This window comes from Aptenodytes forsteri, unplaced genomic scaffold (genome assembly GCF_000699145.1).
Source record: "Aptenodytes forsteri isolate BGI_AS27 unplaced genomic scaffold, ASM69914v1 Scaffold119, whole genome shotgun sequence".
Taxonomy (NCBI): Eukaryota; Metazoa; Chordata; class Aves; order Sphenisciformes; family Spheniscidae; genus Aptenodytes; species Aptenodytes forsteri.
In genome coordinates this window covers 9,213,599-9,240,529 of record NW_008796165.1, presented here as the reverse complement: position 1 = coordinate 9,240,529, position 26,931 = coordinate 9,213,599, and the positions used below count along the sequence as shown (strand labels likewise).

Genomic DNA, 26,931 nt, shown 5'->3' with positions numbered 1-26,931 from the left:
CCCCCCTGCCCCCCCCCCCCCCCCCCCCTTTCTTTTTCACCCCATGTAAAAGTATTGTGATCTTTTTTGGGGAACGCATACGGGACATGTAAGCAGCCATACCTCAAAATCAGTGATGACTTGGGATTTCATTACAATATGTCTCAGGATTGAGCCATATAAAATAAAAAAGTGCAAACAATGTTAGCAATGTCTAGAATTATGTTTAACTTGGGGTTTTTTTCTTTATTTTATTCTTCCAGCCAAGCAAGTATGTCCAGCTGAAAAAATTAGCTGTGGAGACTTAAGCAACAAATGTATCCCGTCATCCTGGAGATGTGATGGGCAGAAGGATTGTGAAAGTGGTATTGATGAGGCTGGTTGCACTCCTGGTGAGTTAGAGTAATACTTTAATATGTATGCAACATCTCCCTTTAGGACAATAAAAGTCCTAGAGTGACTATTACAAATTGCATGTACAGGGATGACTTTTCCTGCCAGCAAATTCATTCACTCTACATTTGCAGTGGTAAGTAGTGAATTTTAGAAGAAGAGAGGAAAGAAGAATTCTCCAGTTGGAGCTGGCTGGAGAATATAAAGTGAAGTCTGTGGAGAATTAAGTATTCTTTTACTACTGTAGCAGAATATAGTTAGTCACTTGGGAACATGGTTGTCAGGGTTAATACCCAGATGATGTCGTAAGGACTTAAATAACAATGTTCAAACGTTCCTCTGTGGTAGCTCAGCAGCTTACTGCCATGTCCTTCCTCCTGCAGATTGTAGCCCTATAGACTAAGGCTAGCTTCTGCTGGGATATAATAGATAGGCCTGGACATTTCTTTATTAATAGCTTGTTGGTTTCATTGGACAGAGAGAGAATGAGAATGATATACTATTTACTGTAACTGTTTTAAATTCAGTCCCTAAATGGCCATTGCCTTTTATTAGGCCTTTCTCTGCTGAATGAAAGAGCTCTTTAACGGTGTTTGCCCTCTGTGAAAACTCCTACACTGTGTAATCAAGCCATTTCTCAAACTGTCTTTTTGATAGACTAAACATATTTAGTTCTTTATGCTTCTTGTTGTCAAATACTTTCTTTTGAATGAATGCTTGACTCATTTTTGTGGCTCCTTTTGGTATCCCAGCTGATTTTCCAACTTTCTTTTTATACAGACCACCGGAACTTAGGGAATATCAGTCTTACCAGTCGGTGCAGAAGTAAAATCAGCTTTCTAATACTGTTCTTACATAACTCTGTCGTTATTAAATTCATTGTGTGCAAATGGTCCCAGGCTATTAAGGAGCTATTTCATGCTCTGTGTAGTTATTCACCCATCCATCAATATTTCTGGTGTTGCACATGATATCAGCAACGTTATTTTTACTTCCAGATTACGGGTGAAAGGGTTGAATGATTACATGCAAGCACACATTGATGTTTCTTCATTTGAAAACCGAATTTTGGGCTCTAATACCTAGCCAGTTAATAATCCGCGTTATTTCTTTTCATTGAAGTTGTGTAATGAAATATGTTTTATGTGAACATTTTGTGGTTCTGAGTAAAACACGTGGATAAACTTATTTCTTTGCAGTCAGCTTTATCAAACAAAATCTTACCAAAGATTTTACTGTCTGAGCAACCTCTTCCAGTGTTTAGCCACTCATTGTAAAAATATTTTTTCTTTGTCCTTTTTTACTTTTTCCTTTGTCACAACTTGTGGCCATTGCCTCTTCTCCTTTTGCTGTGCAATTCTGAGAAGAGTTGGCCTCCAGCTTCGTTGTATCACCCCTTTAGATATTGGAAAATTGCAGTAAGACCTCCCTCTAACCTTCTCCAGGTTAACCAAACCCATTTCCCTCAGCCCCTCCTTTTATATCACATGCTCCAGCACCATAACCAGTCTTGATGGACTTCCACTGGACCCTCTCCAGGTTGCGAATGCCTTTCGTGTACTGTCAGGGTGGCACAAAACCGGACATAGTATTTCAGATACGACCTAACAAGTACCAGCTAGGGGAGAATAATCACGTCCCTCAACCTCCTGGCCTCACTCTTGGTAATGAAACCCAGTGTGTGGTTTGTTATGTATGAAGCTCAGTATGAAGGCTGGATGCAACTCACTAATTCAATTAACTACAGATTAGACACAAAGTTTTTCAAAACATCTCCATTCCATATTGCACATGACTCAGAGGTCTGGGGTAACAGTAACAGGTTACTGTGGTTGTGCTGAGCCTGTACGGCATAGTTCCAGTTGGATTGGCTCGCAAGGAAAAGGTATAGGTTTGCCTTACGTTGCCTCCTGTTTCACGTGGAATTAAGTGCATGTGCATGGACAATTCCTAAGTTATAAATTATTATGACGTGGTAAGTTGGTGATGTGCTTAGACTCCTGGTCCTGTGTCCTTTAAGCTAATGATGTTTTGGCAGTTGTCAGAAGTCTTTTATTGATTTTCTGTATGAAACTCTTAGTGTTCTCTCTATAGCGTATGCATTTTTTTTTCCTTTGAATGGGAGGCTTGAATTAGAGACAAATTCAGAAGATAATTGTAACTGCTATTGAAAAAATTATTCTTTTCCCAATATGAGTTAGTGAAATTAAAACAATTTTTACACTGGTGGCTGCCTCCACTAATTTAATGCTGCTGCTGCTTACACCAGTAGGAATTGTCTCATGGAGTCTTTTATTTGTAATAAAAATCTACTTGAAATTGCTTTGAACTTCTTTTTTTCCAGGCTCTAGGTAACCCCCAAAATGAATGTAAATATGTTCTGAATGCCACATAATTTCAGCATAATGATGCTATTAATGGCTTTAGAAATAGCTGAGTGTTTCTCTTCTGGATGTTTCAGCATCTCTAGTCTTGCTTATCTTCCAGTTTTAGTGCACATGCAGGTTCTTAAAATGGAAATTCAATCCAAGGACAAACTACCATCTTCTGATGGTTGTTGGGTAACTCATGTGAAATGAATTAGTGACTTTCATCTAGTTCCCTATGACTGAGTGTTGTCCCCACATAGGCTGCTGCCTCGGTGGGTGCACATGGGCAATCTCTGCCGAGGGGCTGCTGCTGAGTCTAAATGTGGGATGAGCCGTTCTCTGGCCAGAGGACCAGGCAGAAAGGCACTGACAGGCAAACTTGGAGCTTCCTGGGTGGATGCAAACATCAGAAGCTTTCAGTCCTAAGATCTGTCGACTCAGCACCTTTCAGAAGCATTAAACTCACTTTGAGGAGACAGGAGGCAGTACTGAATGACTGTAGTGGGAGCATTTTCAGTGAGGTTGCTTGTCAAATTAAGGTGTTTTCCTCATGGATGAGAACAAATGTGTTAGCCATTTAAACTCTGAGAGCTTGTGGAGGATTGATAGCTATCCTCTCTTTTATCCAAATCTGATAAACCTCACTAAGCCTATCCACTGATACTCTGTTAACATTCCCATTTCTTCACTGTTTAGAATCCTCCTTTATCCGTTTTCTCTTATCTCAGCAGGACACAGTATCCTGACAAAAAAAAGTAGTCTGTTCCTAGGTTCGGACCTTTTCTTTTTTTTTTTCCTTTTCTTTTTTTTTTATTTTAACCTCTGCACCCACATTTTTGTTCTCATTTTAAAAGAAGTTTCAGCACTGACTGTCACCTGCAGCTCCTTGGAGCAGAGCACCCTGTCATAGCTAAGGCTGCACCTCTCACAGAGCTGACCAACTTGTCTATAAAAAATACATCTTTCCGGATAAATGTTTGGAGGGGAGTTTACTTGTGCTCAGGATAATTTCTGTGGTGAGAGCCTGCATGTGCAATAAACAAGTGGAAGATGACTTGAAGATACTGTGAGTGAGGGCATCCGGAAGAAAAACTCTAAGCTGTTTCTAAATCCATGTTAATAAAGTTATTACTTCAAGCTAATGTGACACATTAAACATATTTTAACTATGATACTCCTATTTCTTAATAGGAATAACTGGCTCTTAGTATTATAATTCTTCAAGCGAACCTAATATGGAGTTTATGAACATTATTTGAGCCTACGTTTCTGCATTGGTAATTTGTACTACTGACAATATTGTGCTGGTATCCGGATATAGGAGCAGGGCTTGATTGTGCTGAGGCTGTGCAAGTGCCTGTCCCTATGTCAAAATATTCACAGTTCAAGTTAAGGGAGGATCTACTGCAGGAGAGGAAAACAATGATTATGGTGGTAAAATCATCCAAAACTGTAAGAACAGTGCAAGTGTATTATGGTCCTTCCTCCTATGTCTGCTTCTGGCCTCTAACAACTTGCTTTTCAGATACTGTTCTGGATTTGATAATTCTTGATGGATTTTTCTTCTCAGAATTATGTAATTGCTTTTTGAATCAATGTGAAATTTATCCAGCGTAGTCAATATAGGCACTGGCATGGCCAGCTGGAGGGAGAAAGCTGCTGTTCAGAAATTCGGGAACAAAAGTATATAATATGAATAAGGGAATCTTCTGTTTGGGTTGCGTTCTCCTTTGTGCTTTGTGAGCCACATCCTTGGTGCATCATCTTGCATGAATGGAAACAAACTGGTGCTCTACATCCCTCTCCTTTGCTTTTGGTCACTATTGAAGACTTACTGTTTTGATTGGCACCCTGTGTGATCTGAAAAAGGTTTGTTACAGTAGTGCTCAGAATATCTTCCCTTCAAAGAAGGAGAGAATTTGCAGTCTCGTATGCTGTCCTTGTGTAACCCCCTTTAGACAAAGGGTTCAGCTACAGTTAGCAAGTTCTGGACTTACCTGAGTGCAGGTATGCTGGAAAGAAAATGCATCATCTCAAACAATGAATAAGTCAAATATTTCCTTTGAGTTCCTCATCTCCCCCTGTACAATCCAACCCTATAAAAAGCTAGCCTTAGGAGTAAGCAAAGCAGACTGTATTCATCTGAAATAAGGGCCCTGTTTGCCATGTCTGGAGTGAGAAACAACAATTTGATAGATGAAATCCATTAAAATAAAAACTTCCAGAGAGATGTGTAAAACAGCCTTTGCTGGCCTGTTAGGCCTGGTCTGGTACCAGTATTAGGAAAGCAGTTATTTTCATAAGCAGTGCAGGCGCTGACCCCATCATACTGCTTGGAAGCCATTATCAATGGATGGTAAGGCACTTTATTGTTGTTGTTCACCCATGAACAAGGAGGAAAAATGGTATGATTTTCACCCTGTGGACGAACTTCCCAAGGAAGCAATGGAAGCTGTGAATTATTTAACCTGCAGTGGATAAAGCTAGGGATCCAGATTTGTGTCTGCACAGGCTGTAATTGTACCAGGGATTAATTGCAGGTATTAATCCTTGCACGTAGGTAGCTAAGTGCCTGTCTGCCTAAATAATTTACTTCCAGCAGGTAGGCTTTAAGTCCACTGCTAACTTCCAGTGCACAAACAATTTTTGAAAATGCAAGTATCTGCCTTTTTAAAATAAAAGAGTATATAAAAAGAAAAAAAACTTATTTTTAAGTTCTTTGGAGCAGAAGTAATTTGTGTCTTTACAATACTAAGTGTGTTGCTATAGGTCAGGTTTAGTCCTCTAAAATAGACATCAACAGTTAATAATGTAAGAGCAGTCTTGAATTTGCTGGCTTGGAGGTGCTGGCATCCTCTTTCTTATTTCCCTGGTTGAGGTTTTCTGCTCCCAGTGTACCTAACCTTTGTCACAATTGATTGGACAAGCTTAGGAACGTGTTTACTGAGACTAAAAAGAGAAATTAAATATGAGAGACTGTAATTAAAGCATCACAACTCGGGGTCAGTCTGGACTTTGCTAACTACTGCTGAACTTATTAAATCTCTGCTAAGAGAGAGATTAACCAGTGTTTTGTCAGCTGCTCGGGAATGCAGAGAGCATTTCAGCATGGCTTTAGAACAGAAGAGCTACCATCCTGCAACAGCTGAAATGGGCATTGCACCCCTGTAACGCACACATCACTTGTTCCTCCTGACAGGACTCTGGATACTCAACAGACAGAGCAAGGCTCTGGTCCCATCTCTTCTGATTGTGTTACTTGTTCTCACCTGGACCACTTCTTGCATTCAGTATGGAAATCATGTCTTGAAGATGAGGAGTTGGAAGTGTACAATTTTCCCCTTTCCCAATAGTCAGATACAGTGAAATGATGTATTCATTGATATATTGATAGCATAATAAGCTTATTTTCCTATACCATGATTTATTCTGCTTAACTATAGTATAGAGACAGTGATCCATGGGAACTTGTGCAGGTAGTAGATGTACTTATACTGATCTCATAAAGTTGTCCAAGGGCGAGAGCCAGGAATTCCAGCAGGAGTCTCATGACAGTGACAGCCTCATTACCGAGAGCATCTTCTTTTGGACCCTGGTCTTCCAGCTTTTCATTGCTGACCATATATCTCAGAATTAGTTCTAGATTTTCATCCCTATGATACGATACGCCAAATTCAAAGTGAACAAACTGGGTAAAGTTTTTTAAATTAATAAGGGAAACAACAGTAAGCACATTCTTGCTCAGCTGTAAGCCACGTGTCCTTGCTATGGTAGCTCACAGCCTTTACATTTCCATATTATATATATCACTTACAAGATCCTCAGGGCAGGAACTTTTCACTTGCTCTTTTCTGGTAAAGTTCCAGGCACGTGTGTGATTCTCCATAAAAAGCAGCAGTGCCTACAAGTGAGGGGTCCTTTTCTTGGAAGGTCCAAGTGCAGAAAACTTTCAGAGTCAGCTCTTTCCAATGCCCTGCTCAATAGCCCTCACATCACCTAAGAACCATTGGCAGAAGGCAGAATTTAAAGCAGGCTAAAGCTTGTCTGATCCTTCCAGCAGATCCACCTTGTGATGAGCCAGCTGAAGTGGGGAAATTACAAAGCTGATTTAAAGCCACCTTCCTCCACACCGCTCCTGCACCTGCACTCACATGAAGTGACCTTTCTGTTGACAGTTAAATTGTTTTATCATCTTTTATCATTGTCCTGTAGCAATAAGGAGCATCATGTGGTCCAGCATAATTTTCTTTACCTGCAGTAAAAGGTACCTGTGTTTTGCATGAGTCACACTTCCAGTGCTACCTATGGGGATTTGACCATACTGATTCTGTTCGTTCCAAATCTCCACAGATCCTACTGAGAGCTTTTTACTTGGTGATAACGTAGCATTAATTTTATTTTTCTTTGCAGCCTGATTAATACATGCTTTCATCAAAGTTATGAATTCTGTTCGTTACCTTCATTAACAGGCTAGGTGCAGAGTGATGTACTGTTCCTCAGTCAGCTCAGAGGGAAATCAAACCCAAAGGATCAGATTTTGCCATATATTCTCCCTGAGAAACCCATCAATTTTAATGGGGTTAAAGACCGTAGTATTGCATTAGTGCTTGTAGAGGAAATATTTATCTACAGTCACTATTTGTGATTATTTCAGCATGTGATGAAAAGAGACATGGCTAGCCTGAAATTCCTGTCATTTTATAGAAGGTAGCTGTAACTCGAGTACGCTTGCCACGGTGGAGGAATCTACAATTATTTCCAAGAATGGAAAGAAAATTACTATAGATCGAACAAATGAAAGTCCTTCATAAGTAAGATAAGGTAGCACAGCAATGATATCCTCTGGGCTTTACATGATGTTTAATTACTGGACAGCTGGAGGGATTAATGCTTCTGCATTATGCCCTGGCTCTCAGAAATTAAACATGTACAGCTGCCACTTTATCACTGCTTAAAGTATTAGAGCTCCTTCGAAAGCAGTAATAATTGCAGAAAAATCCCCATTGTTGTTTAGGAAAAATCTCAGCCCATAATCATATTTGTCCTGAGTTCCTTCAGAACAAAACAGCAAAAAAATGAGATTGGTAGTTACCTTTAATTGCACTCTTACCGGAAGAATAAAGGTAGTTGCATTTTTAATATATTGGATGCTTGTTGTAATTCAACGTAAAATACTGCATGAACTTAGGTTAGAGGTAAGATAGTTATTGCATTTGTTGAGAATTAAACCCTAAAGCCATGGCCTAAGCTCTGCCAGGGCTCTACCTGCAAAAGGTTAGGGCAAAATGGCTTTGTTTTCCCTACTGCTGTGTCTTGAGCTTAGGTTTAAAAAAGAACAGACACGCGTAACATTCTGCAAATAGTTTCCCAGTACTGAGTGGTGCCTCGCTCACCACAGCAGGCTTTGGTGGTGGCCTCTGCACATTTGCTCTGTGCTGATCCCTCAGTTACAGATAAATTGTCTGTATCAGTATGTTCCATGAATAATTTATTCTTTAAAGCGTAATAGACGAAAACACAATATGAAAACAAGACAATTTAAAATTTGGTACTTTTACGATGTTTCCCTGAAAGTACACTAGGAAAAAAGAGTAGATGCAAAGAACATACTGCAAGCACGTGCTCATGTGCACGTGCACACGCACCCCAAATGATAATTTTTCCCAGAGTTGTGGAAGAGTGGTATGAAAGAACTGGTTTTATACAAAGATCTGTGGATAATTAAAACTAAAGCCTAATACTGCTGGACTGCATGTTACCTGTGCGCGCGCACAAAAGCTTTGTTCTGCTGCTTTTTCTGTACTTTAGCTGGAGAAGTTGTCTTTGATTCTTCTTTCCAATCTCCCATGTCATACTGTCAGAGGAGCAAAAATTGGCCTGTAGTTATGTTTATCTTCTGGGAAGTCTCTCTTTCAACAGTTAGAGCTCTTGGAGTTGAAACAGCCAAGAAATTGCATCTCTTATTGCCAAATATGATTGTATTTCATGTCCCTGAAGTGCTTTCTTCATAAGAATGGAGCTATAATTCTGAGCCTATTCATCCAAAAAGCAAGAATTTGTTTAGTTTTATTAAGGGAAATCTCCTGTAGCTGTCAGTGCCAATGATCGTGTTATGATGGCAGATATGTGGGTAGGAGTTCCATCCTTCAGTGGCCACAGGTACATATGCGTTACGCTAATTAATGAGTGCTTAACAGTTTTGCTTCCTGAGCATATGATCTGAAGACTGAATCAGAATCAGTTAGCTTGAACTCAGTACAGTCCTACGCAGGAGATATAATGTTTGATGCAAAACCAAAAAAAAAGCTGTTTTATGAGTCATGTTAATGGATAAAACAACATCTGAATGTTATCTTAGTGGCTGAAATACTCTATTTTCATATAGAGGAAGATATAATGGTTGGATTAACTTTGCTTATATTTTGCAAAGAAATTTGTTTACTTGATAAAATACAACTGGGAAGGTTTAGCTCACAATAAAATACACTTCAATACACTTATTTTTTCCAAAAAGTTTAAAATAATTGCTCATGTTGTACAATTGATTCTTCCTCTCAGCCCAAATCCAGCAAAGTGCTGCCTTCTATTTCAAAGCCATAGAAACTGAAGGGCAAATACTAATGCCATAGAAATCTCACTACTATTAAAGTGAGTGCAGTTAGTACATGACCCTTACACTTTTAATTGCAGTGAGTGTCACTCACTGCTTAAATTTTCCATTTGAGTAGAAAATCTAAGACATTTTTTCTAAAAATGATTGCCATTCTTTTGTGGAATTGTGGGTACGTTATGTGGGTACGTTGTTTACATCATATAATAGCTGTGCCCCCGATATCACATAAGTGAAAATAATTAAGGGCTGGTTGTTTCCTGAAGAGTCTGTCAATCTCTCCCCGCCCAAAACCACCACAGTGGTCTTGTCTTTATAGACTTGGTCAATATAGTATGTGCTTATATTCATAACGTTGAATCTGGCTGCACTGAATTCTGCTAATTGTCTCGTATCCTAGATGCTTCTTTTTTAAGGTACTCTTTCCTTCAGATCAGTTCCTTGCAAACTGTTTTATTTCAAAAGCATCTTTTTAATTGTTATTGAACCTACATTAAAACTCACTTTGGATCACTGTTCCTAGAGAAATGTGAGAGACAGTTGGGTAAATGGGGGGTGAGATGTGACAACTCTGTGTTTCCTTGTTTTGTCTATGCTCCAGAAGAGTTAAAAGTACTATGTTCTAAATGCAGTGAATATTTAAGTCTAATAGTGAAGCAAACTGCAATAAGAAGAAATACCTCCTCTTAGAGAGAATTCCCATCAAGCAAAGTAAATTAGTGGAAGTGGAGATTTTAAGGGGCAGTGACCTCATTGCTTGAAATGTGAGCATTGCTTTGCCCCTCATTACTCAGCTGAGTTAAAACCTGTGAGCCCATGGCTGCTGTAGCTACCAGATTATCATGCTAAAGCCAGGCTTTTCTCTCTGCCTTACCTGTTTGGCCCATTGGTTCAGAAACGTATCCTGAGGGTGGCCAATGTGGCTTTTCTTTGCTCTGTTTTTCACAGATAGGCCTGTGCAGCGATTCCATCAACGAAGAATTCTACCTAAGAATTAAGACTTTTTTCTATCTCTACAGGTGCTTTTGAGGCATGCACAGTTTTCATGACGTGAGAGTAGCTGCACAAACATTAGCAGTGCACATAGCTTTGTAGTGTCAGTTGCTGTTCCCTTGTTCCTTATCTGTGTTCAATAAAGATAAGTATTGTAGACTGTTACAGACCTCCAGGATTCCCTTCTTACTTATGGTGGTGTAAAAGACTTGATTGATTCTGGTGGAACGGTTCAGTTTTCCAACTGGTTAAACTGGTGCCATCCCTGTGCTTGGGAATGTATGGGTAAGGAGGAAGTGGCAGGCCAGCGACATAGCTGTGGACCAACAGACATGGGTTTGAATTTCTTGCCTTTCCCAGTCAGAAAAAAAACAGAGCTTGCAAATTTTCTGAGAATAAAACAAATTGTGCTGTCATTTGCCAATGTGACTAAAGTGTAGCTTTTAAGATTCTGATGAAGTCTCTCTCCTGAGCTGAACATAAGAAAGCAGAACGCAATGGAGAAAACAGGCAGATATAACAAGGCAGTTTGTGTCTCTGTATTAGCAGATGAGCACAGAGTGGAAGTCTGCCCAATGGATGGAAGGTGAGATCTATGGAGTAGGCTTTTCCTGGCAAAGTGTCTGTGATTTAAACTCTGCAATGGCAAAATTAACTCCTGGTCATGCAGAAAGTTCTATGCAGGCAATCCTCATAACCACAGGGAGTCCTGCTGAATCCAAGAGGTCTGCGTATACAGTAATGTGGTTTTTGTTTGTACTTGTACAGGATCAAGGCCCTGTTCAGAAATGCTCTGTTCTGGTTGCTGGAAGAACGTTTATATATTCCTCAGAAATACAGAATTTTGTGTGATAATATTAGAGCAGCTGTTAGTTTCATGGATATTATCAGATGTTTCTGAGGGATTTGCCAAATTGGTGTAATTTGTAAAATTACCGTTTTAATAAGCAAGTCATGTCTGAGGGAATAGGAGTGAGCTTGTCCCGTACAGGTTTCAATTTTCAAAGTCAAAAGAAACCCCCACTAAATGCATCCCAGGATATTTTTTTCCATTTAAATTTTGGCTACTACCAAACATCTCCAATCTGATTCAGCTGATTATATTCCAATCAGAATATAAAAGAGTAATAATAATGTCTTTATCCCCACAGGATCCCCATGGGGTGTCTTGGATTTTAGCAAAAAGCAGCACAGTATCAACCTTAGGCATTCTGACCATCCTTTTTTTCTCCCAAGCTGCTTTATTTTACTCCTAAACCCTCTACACTGGACTCACTTGTTCTTATTTTGAGGTCATTTTCAATCATTTAACCAGAAGAACCTGTGATAAACTTCCTAACACTTTCCTGGTATGAAGTAAAATTGAGGAGACTGCAAGTATGAGTTAGCAACCTTATTGCACATAAGTAAGATTAAAGACAGGGAAGAAATTCAGAGTGTACATACCTTTTGTACGTAAGCTGCTTCTCTTCATAAATTGTGGGGTCATAATTAATTCTATTTTCAGAAAATTAAACCACTTTGAATGAATATGTGATTCTCAGCAAATATATTCTAAATCAGTAAATACATTTTTGAACCAACTAAAATTTATCAGCAGGGGCTTTTGCATCTGGTTGCTTCATTATAATTAACTAATACTATGCAAATACTGCTGCAGAGGGTGGAAAAATAACTCATTTGTGTTTGAGGGGAGCAGTGTGGCAAAGGCAGTGAGCGCATGCAAATATTAATTTGCAAGAGTGCGTGAGATGGCTCCTTAGCTACATTAGTGATTTGAACAATATCAGGAATTACTATTCCTTCTGCAGTCTTCATCTATGTGGGCTTTTTGGTATCAATCACCATAGCAACAACCACTGTTAGTAGTGAGACTGCAATTCAGCTGCATTATTCCCTCCATGGGAGGCCTGTCATTTTTTCAGAGCAATGTGCTTCAAGGTCATCTTCATTTACCTCCATCTCTTTTGCTGTCCCTCCTGAAGGGCAGCTTTCCGTGGGAAACTTGTCCTTCTAGGCATGAGTCCATGCTTTAAAGACTGGCATTTGACCGAAGATCTGTATGAAATATTCAGATATTTGATAATCACACCAATTGTCTGCAGACAAAACAAATGATTTAGATACAATTAAGCCTGAAAATAAATACTAGTTAAATGAAACTAACATGATGACAGCATTGGTAACTGGCCTGGGAGTTCCAACTTAATTTAGCCTGTCTGGACTCTGTGACCTCCTTATCCATGGTCCAGCTCAGAGATTAATTTATGTGGGCTGTGGTAGCTGGGTTTGCACTTTGTGCAGAATACCTGAGCAGATGGAGCTCAGGCATTCTACTCCTGCAGCCATGTGGAGCTCAGATCCTAAACCTCACAGCTTAGGAGAGTTTCTGAAGCCCACCAGCCTCTTCTGCCAGTGTTGAAGCGGTGATAAATCAACAGCAGATCTCTCCCTCCCCAGTGCAAATGTTAGTATCAGCCTTTGCCTTCTTTAAAAGATCCATGATCAGATTTAAGCAAACAAGAAATTTTGAGCCACACTTTTTTTAAGTTGCTTTGGGGAGGGTGTCAGAAAACTGCAGTGTAATAATTCATCTTATTTTCTTCTCTTCAGTATCAGTAATTGCTGTTTACCACAAATTTTACCAAATAATTATCTTTCTTTAAGCCATTCATGTAATTGCAAGTGGAACTAACTTTTTTGGAGGAGAGAGATGAATTAAATATCTGACTTTTACTGAAAAGCTAGAAAAACTTAGATTAGCAGTGGCAGCAGTTATAGTCCATTGTACATAATTCCCATCTCCTATTAATGATGGATATCTTGTTTATTTCATATTTTGAGTTTTATTCAGATTTGAGGATCCATGCTTGGTAGAGATGTTCATTGTAGAAACATTGTTATGTACAAATATATATTCTCTCTTCTCTCTAGAATAAAAGGAAAAAAAAAAAAAAAAAAAAAAAAAAAAAAAAAAAAAAAAAAAAAAAAAAAAAAAAAAAAAAGTGCCCTGTATCTTCAGAGCATTCTACTTTTCTCTATAAGCACTTAAAAAGCATGTGGTAGAATTATTTTAATTTTTTGGTGCAGCACCTGAGCTAAGATTGTCCCTGCTGCACCAGACTACTCACTAAAGCTTCTGGTTAAATCCTGGCTCCGGGCAAAAAAAGAACCAGCCGGTACTGAAACACTAGCTCCACAACTGCAAGCTCCACAACTGCAATCTCTCTCTTTTTTTTTTTTTTTTTTTTTTTTTTTTTTTTTTTTTTTTTTTTTTTTTTTTTTTTTTTTTTTTTTTTTTTTTTTTTTTTGTTTTTTGTTTTTGTTTTAATTTCCTCTATCCAGAGACTGCTTCTGCTCCACTCTCCTCAAAAGATGTGACAAGACTGCAGCTGGAGGCTGTGAGGCAAAAACTGTGACAGTTGTGCTCTGTGTATTGGCATATATTACAAGGCAGAAATTAATGCAGAACACCTCTGGTATATATTGTCTATAGGCCAAAGCGCATGTACACTACCATTTAGATGTGATATTTTGCTTCCTAAAACTGTGAAGAACCTTAATGGATTACAGTACTCTACAAAACTGCTTTTGTAATTATGCTTGTTTACTGCTTTGAAGCCTGTTGGTTAAACGCTTCTTCTAGATAAACATTTCCAAGATTTCTACTGGGATCACTTCATATTTGAAGTAGGTTTTGCACCTTAGAGTACAACATTTATTAATTTCTTTGGCACTAAGGCAAGCAAGCTAATATTTGTTTCCTTTGTTTTGCATGAATAAGCTTACAATAGGACAGGTAGCAAAATCAGAGAAAGCAAACAAATTGCTCAAGTCGAAGAAAAAATACCCCAGTGATCATTTAATTACTATTCACACATTTTGGATTTAAATGCTCTGGAGGCAGTGAAATGCTATAGTGATGGGACTGCCTAGGTACCCTGACAGATTTATGAGGAAATGTGAAGTAAACTGTCCCTGGGACTTGACTTCCCCATCCTCATCTCTCCAGGTGCTATGTAAGACAATTTGTAGTGCTGCACTTTACTAGGTTCTTCAAACCAGCACCAAACCATGCAGCAGGGACCCCGAAGAGCATGAGCGTGCTGGCTCTCGCCTAGGTACAAAGGGATTGTAAGCAGCTTTTCTCCTCTGTTGTCTGTTTGTGCCAGAGCAAGTCCCCGAGTGGCTGGAAGCTGCAGACTTTGCTTTATCCTGGCACGCCCTGCGGATTTTAGCTGTCAGAGAGGATAACGGAAGGGTGAGAGGAATTGGGACATTATCTGCCTTCCCGTGGCCAGCAGGAGAGCCAGCTGCACACAGAGACAGAGGTCTCTGCTGGAGGCATGTGTGACCTGGAAGGAACTGTGCCATTTGAGCTGGCCTGAAGATGGTCATTAGGTCTGTAAATGAAGAAAGGGGCATTTTTATTTCTTGAGTTCACCAGGAGGTGCCTAGAGCAGCCTTCTGTAGTGAGGGACCATGTGCTCCCATTTGGCATGGCCGTTGGCTGCTAGTGCGCGAACTGCAGTGGCGCCTGTGACAGCTCTGGTGGCTGTCCAGCAGCCTCCTTGTCGTGGCACAGTGGTAGGAGCCCATCAGTCTTACTGGTTGTCCCAGCAGCGTATAGCTGCTGTAATTGCAAGCAGGAAGACCTGAGCACAAAGAGCTGCTCTTCTGCTGCCTAGGCCTTGTCCCAGTGCAGGTGATGCCCTGTCAGTGCTGGTGCCGCTGCCCCTGGCTTTAGCTGCACAAGTGAGTTGCAGAGATTGATCCCCACCTAAGGACCAGGGTGGTGGGAAGGGGAAGTTAGCAGCAGCCAGACTGCTGTGCTTGTTCAGTGGAGGGAGAACTTGTAGTCTCTAGTGCTGTCATCACACTAAATTTAATTTTTAAAAAGAAATAAAATAATCATGACCATGCGATTTTTCTAGCTAGTAATTCACAAGCTTCACTGAGAAAGTCCTCATGAGAGGTTACAAAAGCTGAAGTGCTTCTATTTTCTGGCTGCGATTATTAGTAATTTTATCTCTGTACTGGGATTTGTAGGTGCAGAGGAGGAGCTTTTGTGCCAACTTCCATTGTCTGTATCCCACACGTATGTTTATCAGTCACTAATTTGCCAATACAGCAGATTTCTGAAGGGAAATGCGTACAGGCAGAAGGAGGGGTGGAGGTGGGACCAGGAAAACAACAAGGGAAAAAAGATGGGCTCATTACAGTTGGGGGAAAGGAAATTAATGCACATTTGGAGTGTGCAAATCATTACAGCCTTGCCCAAAAATTAGGGATCAAAGGACTATGCAAAATTTTGCTCACTGATCTGAGATTCATCAAAATAATGCCAGAGAAGCAATTTCTTCTTCTTAGCCTTGATCTGTTACAGAAACTGTAGATAGCCCTAGAAATATTCCTGTTTCTCACTTCTTTTTTAAATAGACTAGTAAGATTATAACTGTTTACCTTAAATTTCCACTTGGTGGTTTTGGTTCCCTCACACCTTGATGAAATAAAGTGACTGTGAACTGCACATTGTTGGAATACCTGAAAGTTTAATTTGAGCAGGCTTCTGTGGTTCAGCTGTCCATTAGGCTTGCAGAGGAGAGTACTCCACTCAGCTTCCTATCTGACAAACGCCTCATTTGTATGTTAATGTTGAGTTGTGATTTCCAGGGAAGGCGTTCAGTGTGTTGTAAAGGGCCTTACTGGCAGATTGCAGCTAAATTGATGCTCAACTCACTAAATATTTACCCTACACATCCCACTTAATATGTCCAAAACCAGGCACACTGTGAAATCCTGAAACCTGATTCTGTGCTTGTGAAAGTCAGGAAACTGGTAATGTCAGCGTGGAGCAAAGCGAAGCGCTATGCGAGTCCACCAGTACATGCCAGCACACCTCCAGCCCGCCCTGCAATCTCGCCACTCTTTCCGTGCTGTGACCCCATACACTGGGGCTTGCCTAGCTGCTCTTGCCTCAACACCAGGGCAGCGCTGCAGCTGGCCCCCCACTTTTCCTACCTGCAGTTCTTGCAGCCCTGCTGCCCCTTCTTCTTCAGGGCTGCCCATGGCCCATAAGAGGATGCATCCTATGGCACAGCTGGGGAGATGACCACTGCGTCTTCACCTGCTCCTTGCCATGTAGTTTACCATAGGGAAAAACGTTTTGGGTTAGGACAGCCAAGGTAATGCTTTTGTGCCCTTGACCTCCCCATCTCAGACATTCCTAATGTGCTAAAGCTGGCACAGTGGTGAGGGGTAGGTTGGAGACCTCACAGCTCACCTGTTTGTTTTTATTCCCAAGCCTGTTCTCCCAATGAGTTCCAGTGCAGTAACAAGTCGTGCATCTCCATGATCTTCGTGTGTGATGGTGACAATGACTGCGGGGATGGCAGCGATGAAAGAAAATGCTCCCCTCTGACCTGTAACCCCAATGAGTTCCAGTGCAACAACAGCGTGTGCATCCCGGAGCTGTGGGTCTGCGATAACCAGCCGGACTGTGAGGATCAGTCGGACGAGTCCGTAGAGAAGTGTGGCTATGATGCCAAGGCCCTCAACACCTGCGCGGCTCATGAGTTCCAGTGCAGCAATGGTGAATGCATCCACCTGAACTGGAAGTGCGATGGGGACGAAGACTGCAAGGACAAGTCTGATGAGCAGGATTGCCGTGAGTGTCTGCAGGGGTAGGATAGCGCTGAGGGCTCTCCTTTGTGGGGGAGAGGGGCCAGAAGGCTGCTGTGGGCTGTGTTCTAAGGCAAGTCTTTGATGTCTATGCAGCAACTGTGTGCCTGACAAGGAGCATTTGTGTCCCAAATGGCATGGTTGGGTGCCCAGCCCAGCAGGGTCAAGTATATTCCAGACTCCTTTCATGCTTTTTCCTTGAGGATTCAGAGAGGAGGTGCAAGAGCTGTTGGATGGTACCGTGCCTCAGAAGAGATCTGTTTCACTAGAAAGTCAGGGAATGGAGAATGGAAAAAATGTTCAAAGCCCTCAGGCTGCATGGTGGGGTCACAGCCTGGAGGTTAGAAGCCACAATGCTAAAGGGAATATATGATCAGCAGAAAAAAAATAATTAATTTTCTGCCTCTGAAGTTAGAGTATACTGAACAAGGCAGTCAAGAGCAGCACCCCTGAAGAATCCAGTTTGAAATGCACTTTGAGCTTGGCTTGATAAAGGCACAGAGCTAATAAATAATGGATTTCTTTTCAGCTGGCTTTATGCATTTAACATGGTGTTGTTGGTGTGTGTGGTATTTTGAATGTTTCATTCATTTTTAGCCACTAAACTCTTCAAGCTGGTCACTTACCTGAGGAGGGAGAGAGAGACAGACAAGAAAATAAGAGCAAAATGTTTTGCTAAAATATTCATAATCACAAGATTGAAATAAAATATTTACATAGCTGTATATATTTAGCAGCTCTGACACTGGGCGACCTCTGGGGAGGAAGGCAGCAACCAGCTGCAGAAACCAGACATTTTTGCGAAAGTACCTAAGAAAATTTACCACTTTCGCCAGCACCATCTTTTCATATCCATGACAACACTGAGTCCAGGCTGGTGAGCTCAGAGCAGCTGTGTGGGAGAGCCCTTCAAGGAGCGGGGGATCAGACTCTCTCCCAGGCAGACAGAGGCAAATGTAAATTCAGTGGCTTCTTTAGCAAGAGGAGGAGGATGTAGTAAGTCCTGGACACCACTGTTTACACTGCTGGAGAGCACAGGGGATGAGTCACAGGTAACCCTGGAGCTGCTGTGCCTTTAAAAGAGCCAAGGCCTCTTTTAAGAGAGATGAGAGCAGAGTAGGAGAAGCCAAATATGTTTTGTTAGGAAGAGAGCAGCTTTGACTGCTGGGTACAAGGATATCATCGCTGTCAACCCCCTTCTGAGCAGGGATGGGTTAGGTAGGATGTCTTTTCCTTCTTCTCCAAGAAGGGCGTACAAGAGCTGACAGAGCTCTTGGGCAGCAGGTACTCAGGCAGTACTTCCAGGGTCTGAAGCGTCGCAGGGATAGTGAAGTCAGGAGGTGAAGTTGGTTCCTGGCATCCATTTCAGTATGAAGTGAAAGCCAGGCAGGAGCATGTCCAGTGGAGATGTGCACTGCTAGCTGGGACAGCCTGTGTTGTTTGGTGCCTGTTTTTCATTCTGAGACCTGCTGCAGACAATCTTGTATTTGTATGCCCTCCAAATCAGGAGGCAGTGGCTAGGCCCACATTACAAGTGAAGAACTAGTGTCTGGCGCAGGGGACTCCCAGTAGAACTGATCTCTGTCCCACAGGTTGCATTCCATGCGGTGACAGCAACCTGGCAGGATGGCTGAGTTTAGACAACTCAGGAGAGGGAAAGGTGAGCTCCCTTCTATTTCCAAGTGGTGAAAGAGGGGAACAGCTTACAGATGGCACTTTCTGATGAAATGTCTCTAAAATTTCAATCCCTGTTGTTCAGCTTGAAAGGAATTTTTTTAAGTCTTTTACAGGCCCCATTTACTTTGACACTGCTGCATGAGAGGAGTGGAACTGTCCCCATGTACCTTGCCAAGGCATAGGGAGCACTCTGTTCCCCAGCTTCTTTCCTTGATCTGACAGACACCAGCAATACCCAGCTAAGCTCAAACTGCCAAGACATGAGGCCCAAAAGGAGCACGGCTCTGACAGCATCCCTCAGCTACAGAGCAGCTTCACCCAGTAGCACCTCTGGATACGCCAAGGGCAGCCTCCCTGGGGCAGAGGACGCAGCTGGACACCGCTGCAGCACAGCACAGTGCTGACAACCAGTGGAGGGAAGGAGGAAACGTGGCAGAAGTGACTTGAGACAATTCTATCTCTGACTAGCGGAGATATAGCACCCGAGGTTTTTTTCCAGTAAGTCTCGGTACAGCACAATGTGCAGCTTATCTACCCAGGAGAAATGAGCTTGTGAGCTGCTTCTGCTGCTTTCAGTCCTGTGGGCCAGGAAACAGTGGGTTTCGAAGCCCCATGTTTTAGCTGCTGCAGTGCTCCTCTGTACAGAGTGCCTGGTTCTGCCCTTTACACTCGTGCAAACTAGGAGTCACCCCAGTGCCAAAGAGGTGCATAAGCCTGCTGCTTTTTACACCACAGGGAGGGGAATCTCTATGGTAGTAGCCAGGAGAGAACTTGCAGCAATGAGTGCTCGTGTAGCTGATGGGTCAACTGGGTCAGAGTCAAAACTAATGTTGCTTCCCCATCCTAAATGCAGCTCTTGCTTGGATGCCTGTGCCTGCAGTAAGAAATTGACATTTGAGAGCTCTGGAAACTCAGCATCACTGTTTATCTGTTGGACTGAAGAGTTTAGGGATTGACCTCTATTATTTTTTTTACTCTCCAGAAATTCTCTTTTTGAGATCAGTATCGCGTGGCACACAGGGAGTTACAGGTGTATGACACTGCTTCGTCCCCTTAGCAACAGGGATGGCACAAGTACCACTAGGTTTTACTTCATTAAAATTGCAGATACCAGCACTGTGTCTTCTCTTGTGAATGCGAATCATACGGGGTTTGCATTGTATAAAATAGAGGGATGGGAGCTAATGCTTTAAAAAAAAGTCATGAGGCCATCACCAGTCATTTGTTATAATCATCTTGGGGTGATAAACGAGTAGAGCAGAGATGAAGGGTGACAATTGGTGAACAGGTTTTGGCAGCAAGACAGCAAATAAATAGGAGGGAATGAGGCATTTCAGGAAAGCTGTGTGAGAACATTGAGTGGTTGTTTTTTTTTCCCTAGCATATATATTCAAATATGTATATATATTTATAAGATGAACATTAGGTTAGATTTATTAGTCTCCAAATCTGGAAAAGTTATATTTTAAAATGTCCTTTGCAACTCACATTAGGGCATCCAGGAGGGAGAATAAATAATGATTACAACTGACAGCTAGAAAACAGATCCCTTGAGACCTGACCTCACACTTTTGTGCCTCTGTCTCCCCATCTATAAAATGGGATTGATGCATTTTGCAAATGCTGGGGTTTTCTTGAGATTAAGTTCATTTCTGGGGGGAAAAAAACCCCAGAAGACAGAAGAAACACAGGCTCAGACTTGGAATCTGGAATTTATCTGCTGAATTTGAGCAATACAGCCTTGTGCCCAGTAGTTGCAAATGGGAAGTGTGTCTGTTTGAGTGTGCCTGTTAATTTATCAGGGCTTTGGTAAATTGTTTCATATTTGATTTGCAGAGCAGAGGAGATGGCTTATAAAAGTGCTGAGACTTCACTGATTTAAACCCTCCAAAATAGCACAGCAATTTTCTGAACACCTTGTGCAAATAAGCAGCACAGCTTTTCCCTCCTCTTGGGATATTGCTCTGCTTTGGGAATAGTCCTGATGGCAACCTGCTGTCAACTCTGCCAGTGGTGCTGAGATGGGTTCATGTCCTGGCTTCAGGATAACAAAGTTCCTGGCCCTCTCCCCTCAAACTTACGCTCTCCAGGCCAGGTATAAACATAGCGTTCTCTCTCCTCCTACTGAAAAACACACCAAAAAAATAGAAATGCTGTATATGCATTTTAATATCTTTGTGATCAGTAAGAGTTGTTACTGTATTGCTCTTTTTAGATGTCTGTTAAGAGGCTCAGGGGCCATTCCTCAAAGGTCTGAACTTCTACAGCTCTGCTGGAGTGGGAAGTGAGCCAGGAAACCAAGCCTGGTCTCCAAACTTCTGTCTCTTCTTCTTGAAGCAAAAGCTTTGTGCAATGATGTTGTACAGTCCCACATCTGTGTTTTGCAGTCCTTGCAGCAACCGAGCTAAGAGCTGTGCTGTCATTTTTCTCTCAGTCTTGTGGTGCTTGTGCAACATTGTCTTTGCAGTTCCTGCAAAATTCTCCTTCATTTTAATTTGTTTTAGGATTAGAAACCTTTCTATTCTTAGCATCTAGCTATAGCTTCTTTTTAGAAGAGCTTTGGAGATTACAGTTGAGGACAATTAGTAGGTTTTATATCGGCTGCCTTCCAAATCCGTAGCTGTTGTCATGCAGATTTGCTTGATAAACTGGAGACCTGTTCCTGCTCCAGGAAAGACAAGACCCCCATTGGCTTTAATTACATGTTACACTTTTGTGGGGGGTTAATACTTATAGTCAGAAATGGAGGACCATCCCTTCCTGTCTCCACATATAGAATTTGCTACAGAAAAGGTGAAGTAAACTGTTTTTCATGTTGGGGGTGAAGACAAGAAATAATTGTGGCAAGGGAATTTTCAGCTAGACAGTAGGAAAAGCTTTGCAATGGCCAAGGTTTAGCTTGGAAGAGGTCAGGATTGCCTAGGGGGAAGGTGGTCTCTCCATCATCAGGGCTTCTCCAGGCAGGTGGTTGTACATGGCAGGAACGGTTCAAGCAGAAGTGCCTCTGCCTCCCTGCAGGAGCTCTCAGTGCCACTTCCAGATCTGTGATCTGTAATTCTCCCAGACAACAGCTTTGTTTCTTCCTCTCCTTCATTTTTCTCCATTTAGAGCAGCAGTTCCCACATGCTTAGTTCAGAGCTGCTGTCCCAGATGTCCCACTGTTTCCCATTTCTGTGCCTGGGTTTATTAGCTGAAATGTGGCGACACGGCTGGTCCCATAACTATGCTTATTGCTTGAGATTTTTTTCTTGCTTTGCAGCTTTTTATTAATATAGTGCATATGGCTTTCCTCTCCAAGGAGCAGTGCTATTTCCAAACTTTCCTCGTGTGAATACTGTGTATTTCTAAAGGCAGGATTTCTCCTTTCCTCCACCAGCCCTGCAGTTGTGGCTTTCCCTGTATCTTGTGCCCTTCGCTGGCTGAAGATGCACTAGAGCTAAGTCCAGTGAAGCAGTCATGAATCTGGATCCTGCATCCTGTGGGATGCAATCACCAATAATGCTGAGCCTTTGTGCAACTAATACTTTATGGTATCAATGCTATCTCACTTCATGTCTGTGGCTCTTCCTGGGTTATCTGAAAGTAGTACTTTTTGTATTAGAACCAGTTTGTCAAATTGTCAAGGAAGGTCTGCCACGTAGCTCTCACCTCCCATGTAGTAACATCAGTGCTGACCTCTAGCTATTCAGAGGCAGTGATTTTCTGTCATATGATACCAGGATGCAATCAGCAAGATGGAAAGGCTAGAATCAAGAGCTCTCCAGAGTGCGCTGCCTTAACAGGATTTTAAGAAAACATCTGTAAGACAGTCCTCTCAGAAGTAAGCTGCATAACGTGTCCCAGGAATGAGGGCCCTGTTTTGCCAGTGAACTACAGGCTGCAGCCCTTCGATGGCTAGCAAGTGCCTGTACCCTTTGTCAGTGCAAGTCTGGTCCCAGCTAGGGAGGTCTCTCACTTAGTGTAACCTTAGGGAGGGAAACATGACTGCTTTTAGTATGGTCAGTGCAGCTGTCTGGTTTTTTTTCCCCAACTTTGCTGTTCATCAGATCTGTTTTGAGTCTGTAATAATCTGATCTGGGCAAATGAGCTTCAGGCTTGAAACCTGGCCTGACATTGTGGAGATGTTTTTGGCCTGTAACCCCAAGAAGCACCAAGCTGCAGTGCAGTGGAGCTCTTCTGCCTTCCAGTGGTCTGTTTAGCTCATGGGCGTTTAGTAACCCGAATGACCATGTCTGTGTTGCTAGCTTTGTCCTGTGTGACCACGTTGGCTTTGGCAGAGAAAGTCAATACATGTCTCTTGCCCATGCCTTTAGCCCAAACGTGTTTTGAAATATATGTTAAATATAATTTTTTCTGAAGGAAGGAGAGCTAAGGAGCAGTTGCCTTTGCCTACCCAGTGCCACCCTGCACTCCTAGTTAAAAAACAGCCTAGCCTCTCACATAGACTGAAGACCCCGGAGGGGCTCCACTGCTGATAGTTTTGCTGCCTGCTTGCTTTCTTGTGTCTCACCGAGAAGCCTCACTGCCTGCACTGATTCTGTTTTGACTAGATCTGCTCATATGGGCTTTGGGGCTCTTTTCCCAAGGACGTAGAGGGTGATCTGGGATGGCAGAGGGGCACAGGAGGACAGTGGCTGAGGCAGCTGCTGCCTCTGTTGCTTTGTTGGAAGCAGCCAATGCTCTGTGATGTTTGCCGACAGAGGGTGCAAAACTCCAGCCGTGTCAGAGGTATGTGGCTAAAAGGTACCACACAAAAGATTCAAGTCCTGTGTGGCTAATGCTTGAATGTGTTGTCTTAAAGCTCTGGTGACCTGCCGGCCAGATGAATTCCAGTGTGGCGATGGGACCTGTATCCACGGAGCAAAGCAGTGTGACAAGGTGCACGACTGTCCTGACAACAGCGACGAGGCAGGCTGCGTCCAAGGTAGGTACAGACAGCTCTGCACTCCTTGTGCTCCGTGGTGTAAGCCTGTGAGAGCTGCGTGGCCATTGGAAAGGGAAGAGGCCTGTGCTGTTTCTCTGGGCCATGGCAGGCTGCTTCCTGTTGAGAGTTTTAAGCCATTCTTGGCAGTGGGGTTGCTTGGGAGAGTTGATTGTGCTGACCAGGCAGACTGCATGACTTGAAAAGTTCCTTGCATGATGGCTTAATGTTCATTTGCTTAATCCCATCCCATTTCTGCTAATGACACCCTCTTGAAGCTTTACATCAGGCTTTTTGTTGTCATGAGCCTCATCTAACTTAGTTGCTTTCCTCTCTTGCCCGACATGACAGAGTCAGCATGTGAAAGTCCCAGCAAGTTTCAGTGTAAGAGTGGAGAGTGCATTGACGGAGGCAAAGTGTGCGATTCACATAGAGACTGCAGGGACTGGTCTGACGAGCCTCTGAAAGAATGTGGTACAGTACTTGCCTTCTACGTGTTGCTCCTGTTGTAACTGCTTCCCCTCTTCTCCATCTGGTGCTCACAGCTTTGAGTGTAACCACATGTAGCTGCTAATGCTATTTCTCACTCTGCTCCTCTTTCCTTGCCTTTATTCCCTCATCACCCTTCATATGAATATAATTAGTAGCCTAGTCTGATCATCTGTAAGTTTGAACTGTGCCCTTCTCAGCTCAGCTTTTATTCTTGGAGGGATGTATGAACTAAGCCCGGGACTAGGAACCAGGAATTCCCCCTCTCCCCAGATACTACTGTCCTCCACAGCACAGACCAGTTTATTTAGCCTCATTGCCTAAATTATCTTTGAATTGTAAGATTATGATAACATCATAAAAATTTAGCATTGGGAACATGCTTTGAAGGTGAAAACACATAGAGTGGCGGCAATCACTGAGAGATGACTTCAGCTGTTTCTGGGTTTTACATGTTGTTGCTGGTTCCCTTAGAAATGACAGCAGGTTGCTCTCTGCAGCGTCCTGCCAGCTCTGGGCTAGTGAGAATGAGCAAGCCACGAGAGCCGCGTCTGCATGGGGGCTGTCAGAGTCAGCAAAACAGAAAGTCCAGGCCAGAGAACTGTGCCACTCTCCCTAGGACAGCCACTCTCCCACCTTTCCCACCAGGCATTGTGGGCACCAGCCCCAATCTGGAGCATCACTCAAACACATTTGTTTTTTTCCCTAGTGCAGAAATGTCTCAGACAGGCATCCCTTTCCATGACATCATGGAGCACCAGTAGCATGGAGCTCAGTGCCTGCCTCTTAAATAGCTCACATTCAGGAAGAACTGTCAGTCTCTCCTCTGTATCAGACAAGAAGTGTGTGTGCATGCCTAGTGAGGATGCTCTTACCTTGTGCTTTCAGTATGCCCTTGCTTTCTTCCACACTAATCCACACCTCCCTGTCTTTATGAGTGGGTGTTGCAACTTGTCTGTCTGTGGAGGTCTCTCAACAAAGCTGGCAGCCTGGTTTGTCTTAGGAGACTGGGCAGTGGCATGGCACAGCTGGGCTTGGTGCTCAACCTTACGGTGGTGACATGACTGACTTGGTGCAGTCCCAGGCTGGCAGTGGTGTTGTTTGAGTTAGGAAGCTGAGCAGAGAATACCCCCAAAGGAAACATGTTTCTTTAAGAGTGCAGAATGATGTGGATTGCTGTGAACGTAACACCCATGCACAAGTAATCCATGCAGAAGGCAGGAGGTGCAGGACATGCTCCTCATCTTGGTGTGTCTGTCTAGCTGTGTGCTACACACTGCAATGCCCTCTGAGATTCCCCAAAAAAGCACGGCAGAAGACAGAATGTCATTTGTCTTATTTTAGGCAGGCAGTGAATATACTGCTGAAGTTTGGGTAATGGGCAGCAGCTGCCCAGCAGAAAGAGAACAGGCTAATGTCTCTGCCTGGCTCCTCCTCAGCTCCTATTGAGAAGTGCAGCAAGTGAACCAGCACTTAATTTACAGTCTCTAAATCCATTCCACAAAGCACCTCTGAAACCATGGGAATCATCTAAGTGAGGGTTTGCTAGTTTTGTTAGTCGAAACAGCCTTTGTAGTATTTTGCACAGAGCTTGTTGTACGTGTTTATGACCCAATTTGCTAGAGGCCTATGCAAGTGTAGGAATAGGTGATATCCATTAATAAACATCATTGAACAGTGACAACACACAATGTGACTCTGTGGACACTTTCTTGGAGCCTAGTGAACTCGCTGTATTAATAACGTATTGATATCTATCTATATGTGTGTGTCTTTGATAGGAAGGTGAAAGCATCCCAAAGCTGAGATGGGGTTCCTTCTGGCATGGTATTTTCCTAGTCTTACTGACTTAATTGGCTTGTGGTTGTTTTCGTTTTCTTCCAAGAGTACTGGTTTAATGGCTCTGCTATACTGCTCACCTGCCGTGCGCAAGGAAGCAAGAAGTAAAAGATGAATGAAAAATTTGCCTTTAAATTGCATTATAGATTGAAGCAAATCAGTTTTGCTTGTTCTAGTTGAGCCCATTATCCCTGAAATCCCACAGCTTCTGTTCAGCAGTCTTACTTAGGGAGAGGACTTCCTCTTCACCTTGTGTAGGTTAATTACAACAACAAGAAATGTTATTTCTGACAGGAAACCAGCTTTCCTCAGCCTCTCATTCAGTTCTAGTTACAAGGATCCATTTAGTCTGTTTTTCATTTCAGCACTTGAAAGCAGGATCAGAGAGGTGGCCTTGGATTAGACAGGGACCGAGGAGAGGATGGGGGCTGTTGCTTCATAAATGGCACTCTTGGGCTGATGCAGGCTGCCAGCAGAGACTGTCGTGTGGGAGGTGTTTGTGGGAGGACTGTATCTCAGTGCTAATGGAGTATCTCTGACAGACTGTACTTTGGTGTTTTCTGGAATTTTCACATAGATCATTCCTTGGAGCTAGATGGGAAAATAGTACAGTATTTCAAAATAGCTGGCCGCTGGGAGATGAGACTCCCCCAGCATGAATTATTAAAGCTGAGAGACTGTTCAGAAAAGTCAACATGAACCAGCACATGGGGAAGAAGGAGTCTCCTGGAGAGAGCCCGTAGGTCCCTTGGAAGTTTCTCACATGTGGCAGAACATGCTCAAAGCAGCAGCTCTCTGATGGGATGAGATGCAGAGATTCACATACGCTGTATCCCCGGGGCTCCCTGTTCATTTAGCCACTAGCTTTCAGTCCAAATGATCCTACAGTGTTGGTCTGGAATAACAAAGGGCGAGAAAGTGATATGGTGGTAGCTTCCTATCTGTGAAGTCACTCATATGCTTTATGGGGCCAGCTCCTG

At 42.6% G+C, this 26,931-nt stretch overlaps 1 protein-coding gene across 1 annotated transcript in view; it reads left to right on the top strand.

Moving 5' to 3' along the window:
* LRP8 (LDL receptor related protein 8) overlaps window positions 1-26,931 on the top strand; it is an 82,731-nt gene that overhangs the window by 37,412 nt on the left and 18,388 nt on the right. Inside the window, exons 4-7 of the mRNA XM_009287489.2 lie at window positions 243-371; window positions 16,649-17,011; window positions 23,504-23,626; window positions 23,975-24,097. Of these exons, the coding sequence (XP_009285764.1) occupies window positions 243-371; window positions 16,649-17,011; window positions 23,504-23,626; window positions 23,975-24,097 (738 nt within the window). The remainder of the gene's footprint in view (window positions 1-242; window positions 372-16,648; window positions 17,012-23,503; window positions 23,627-23,974; window positions 24,098-26,931) is intronic.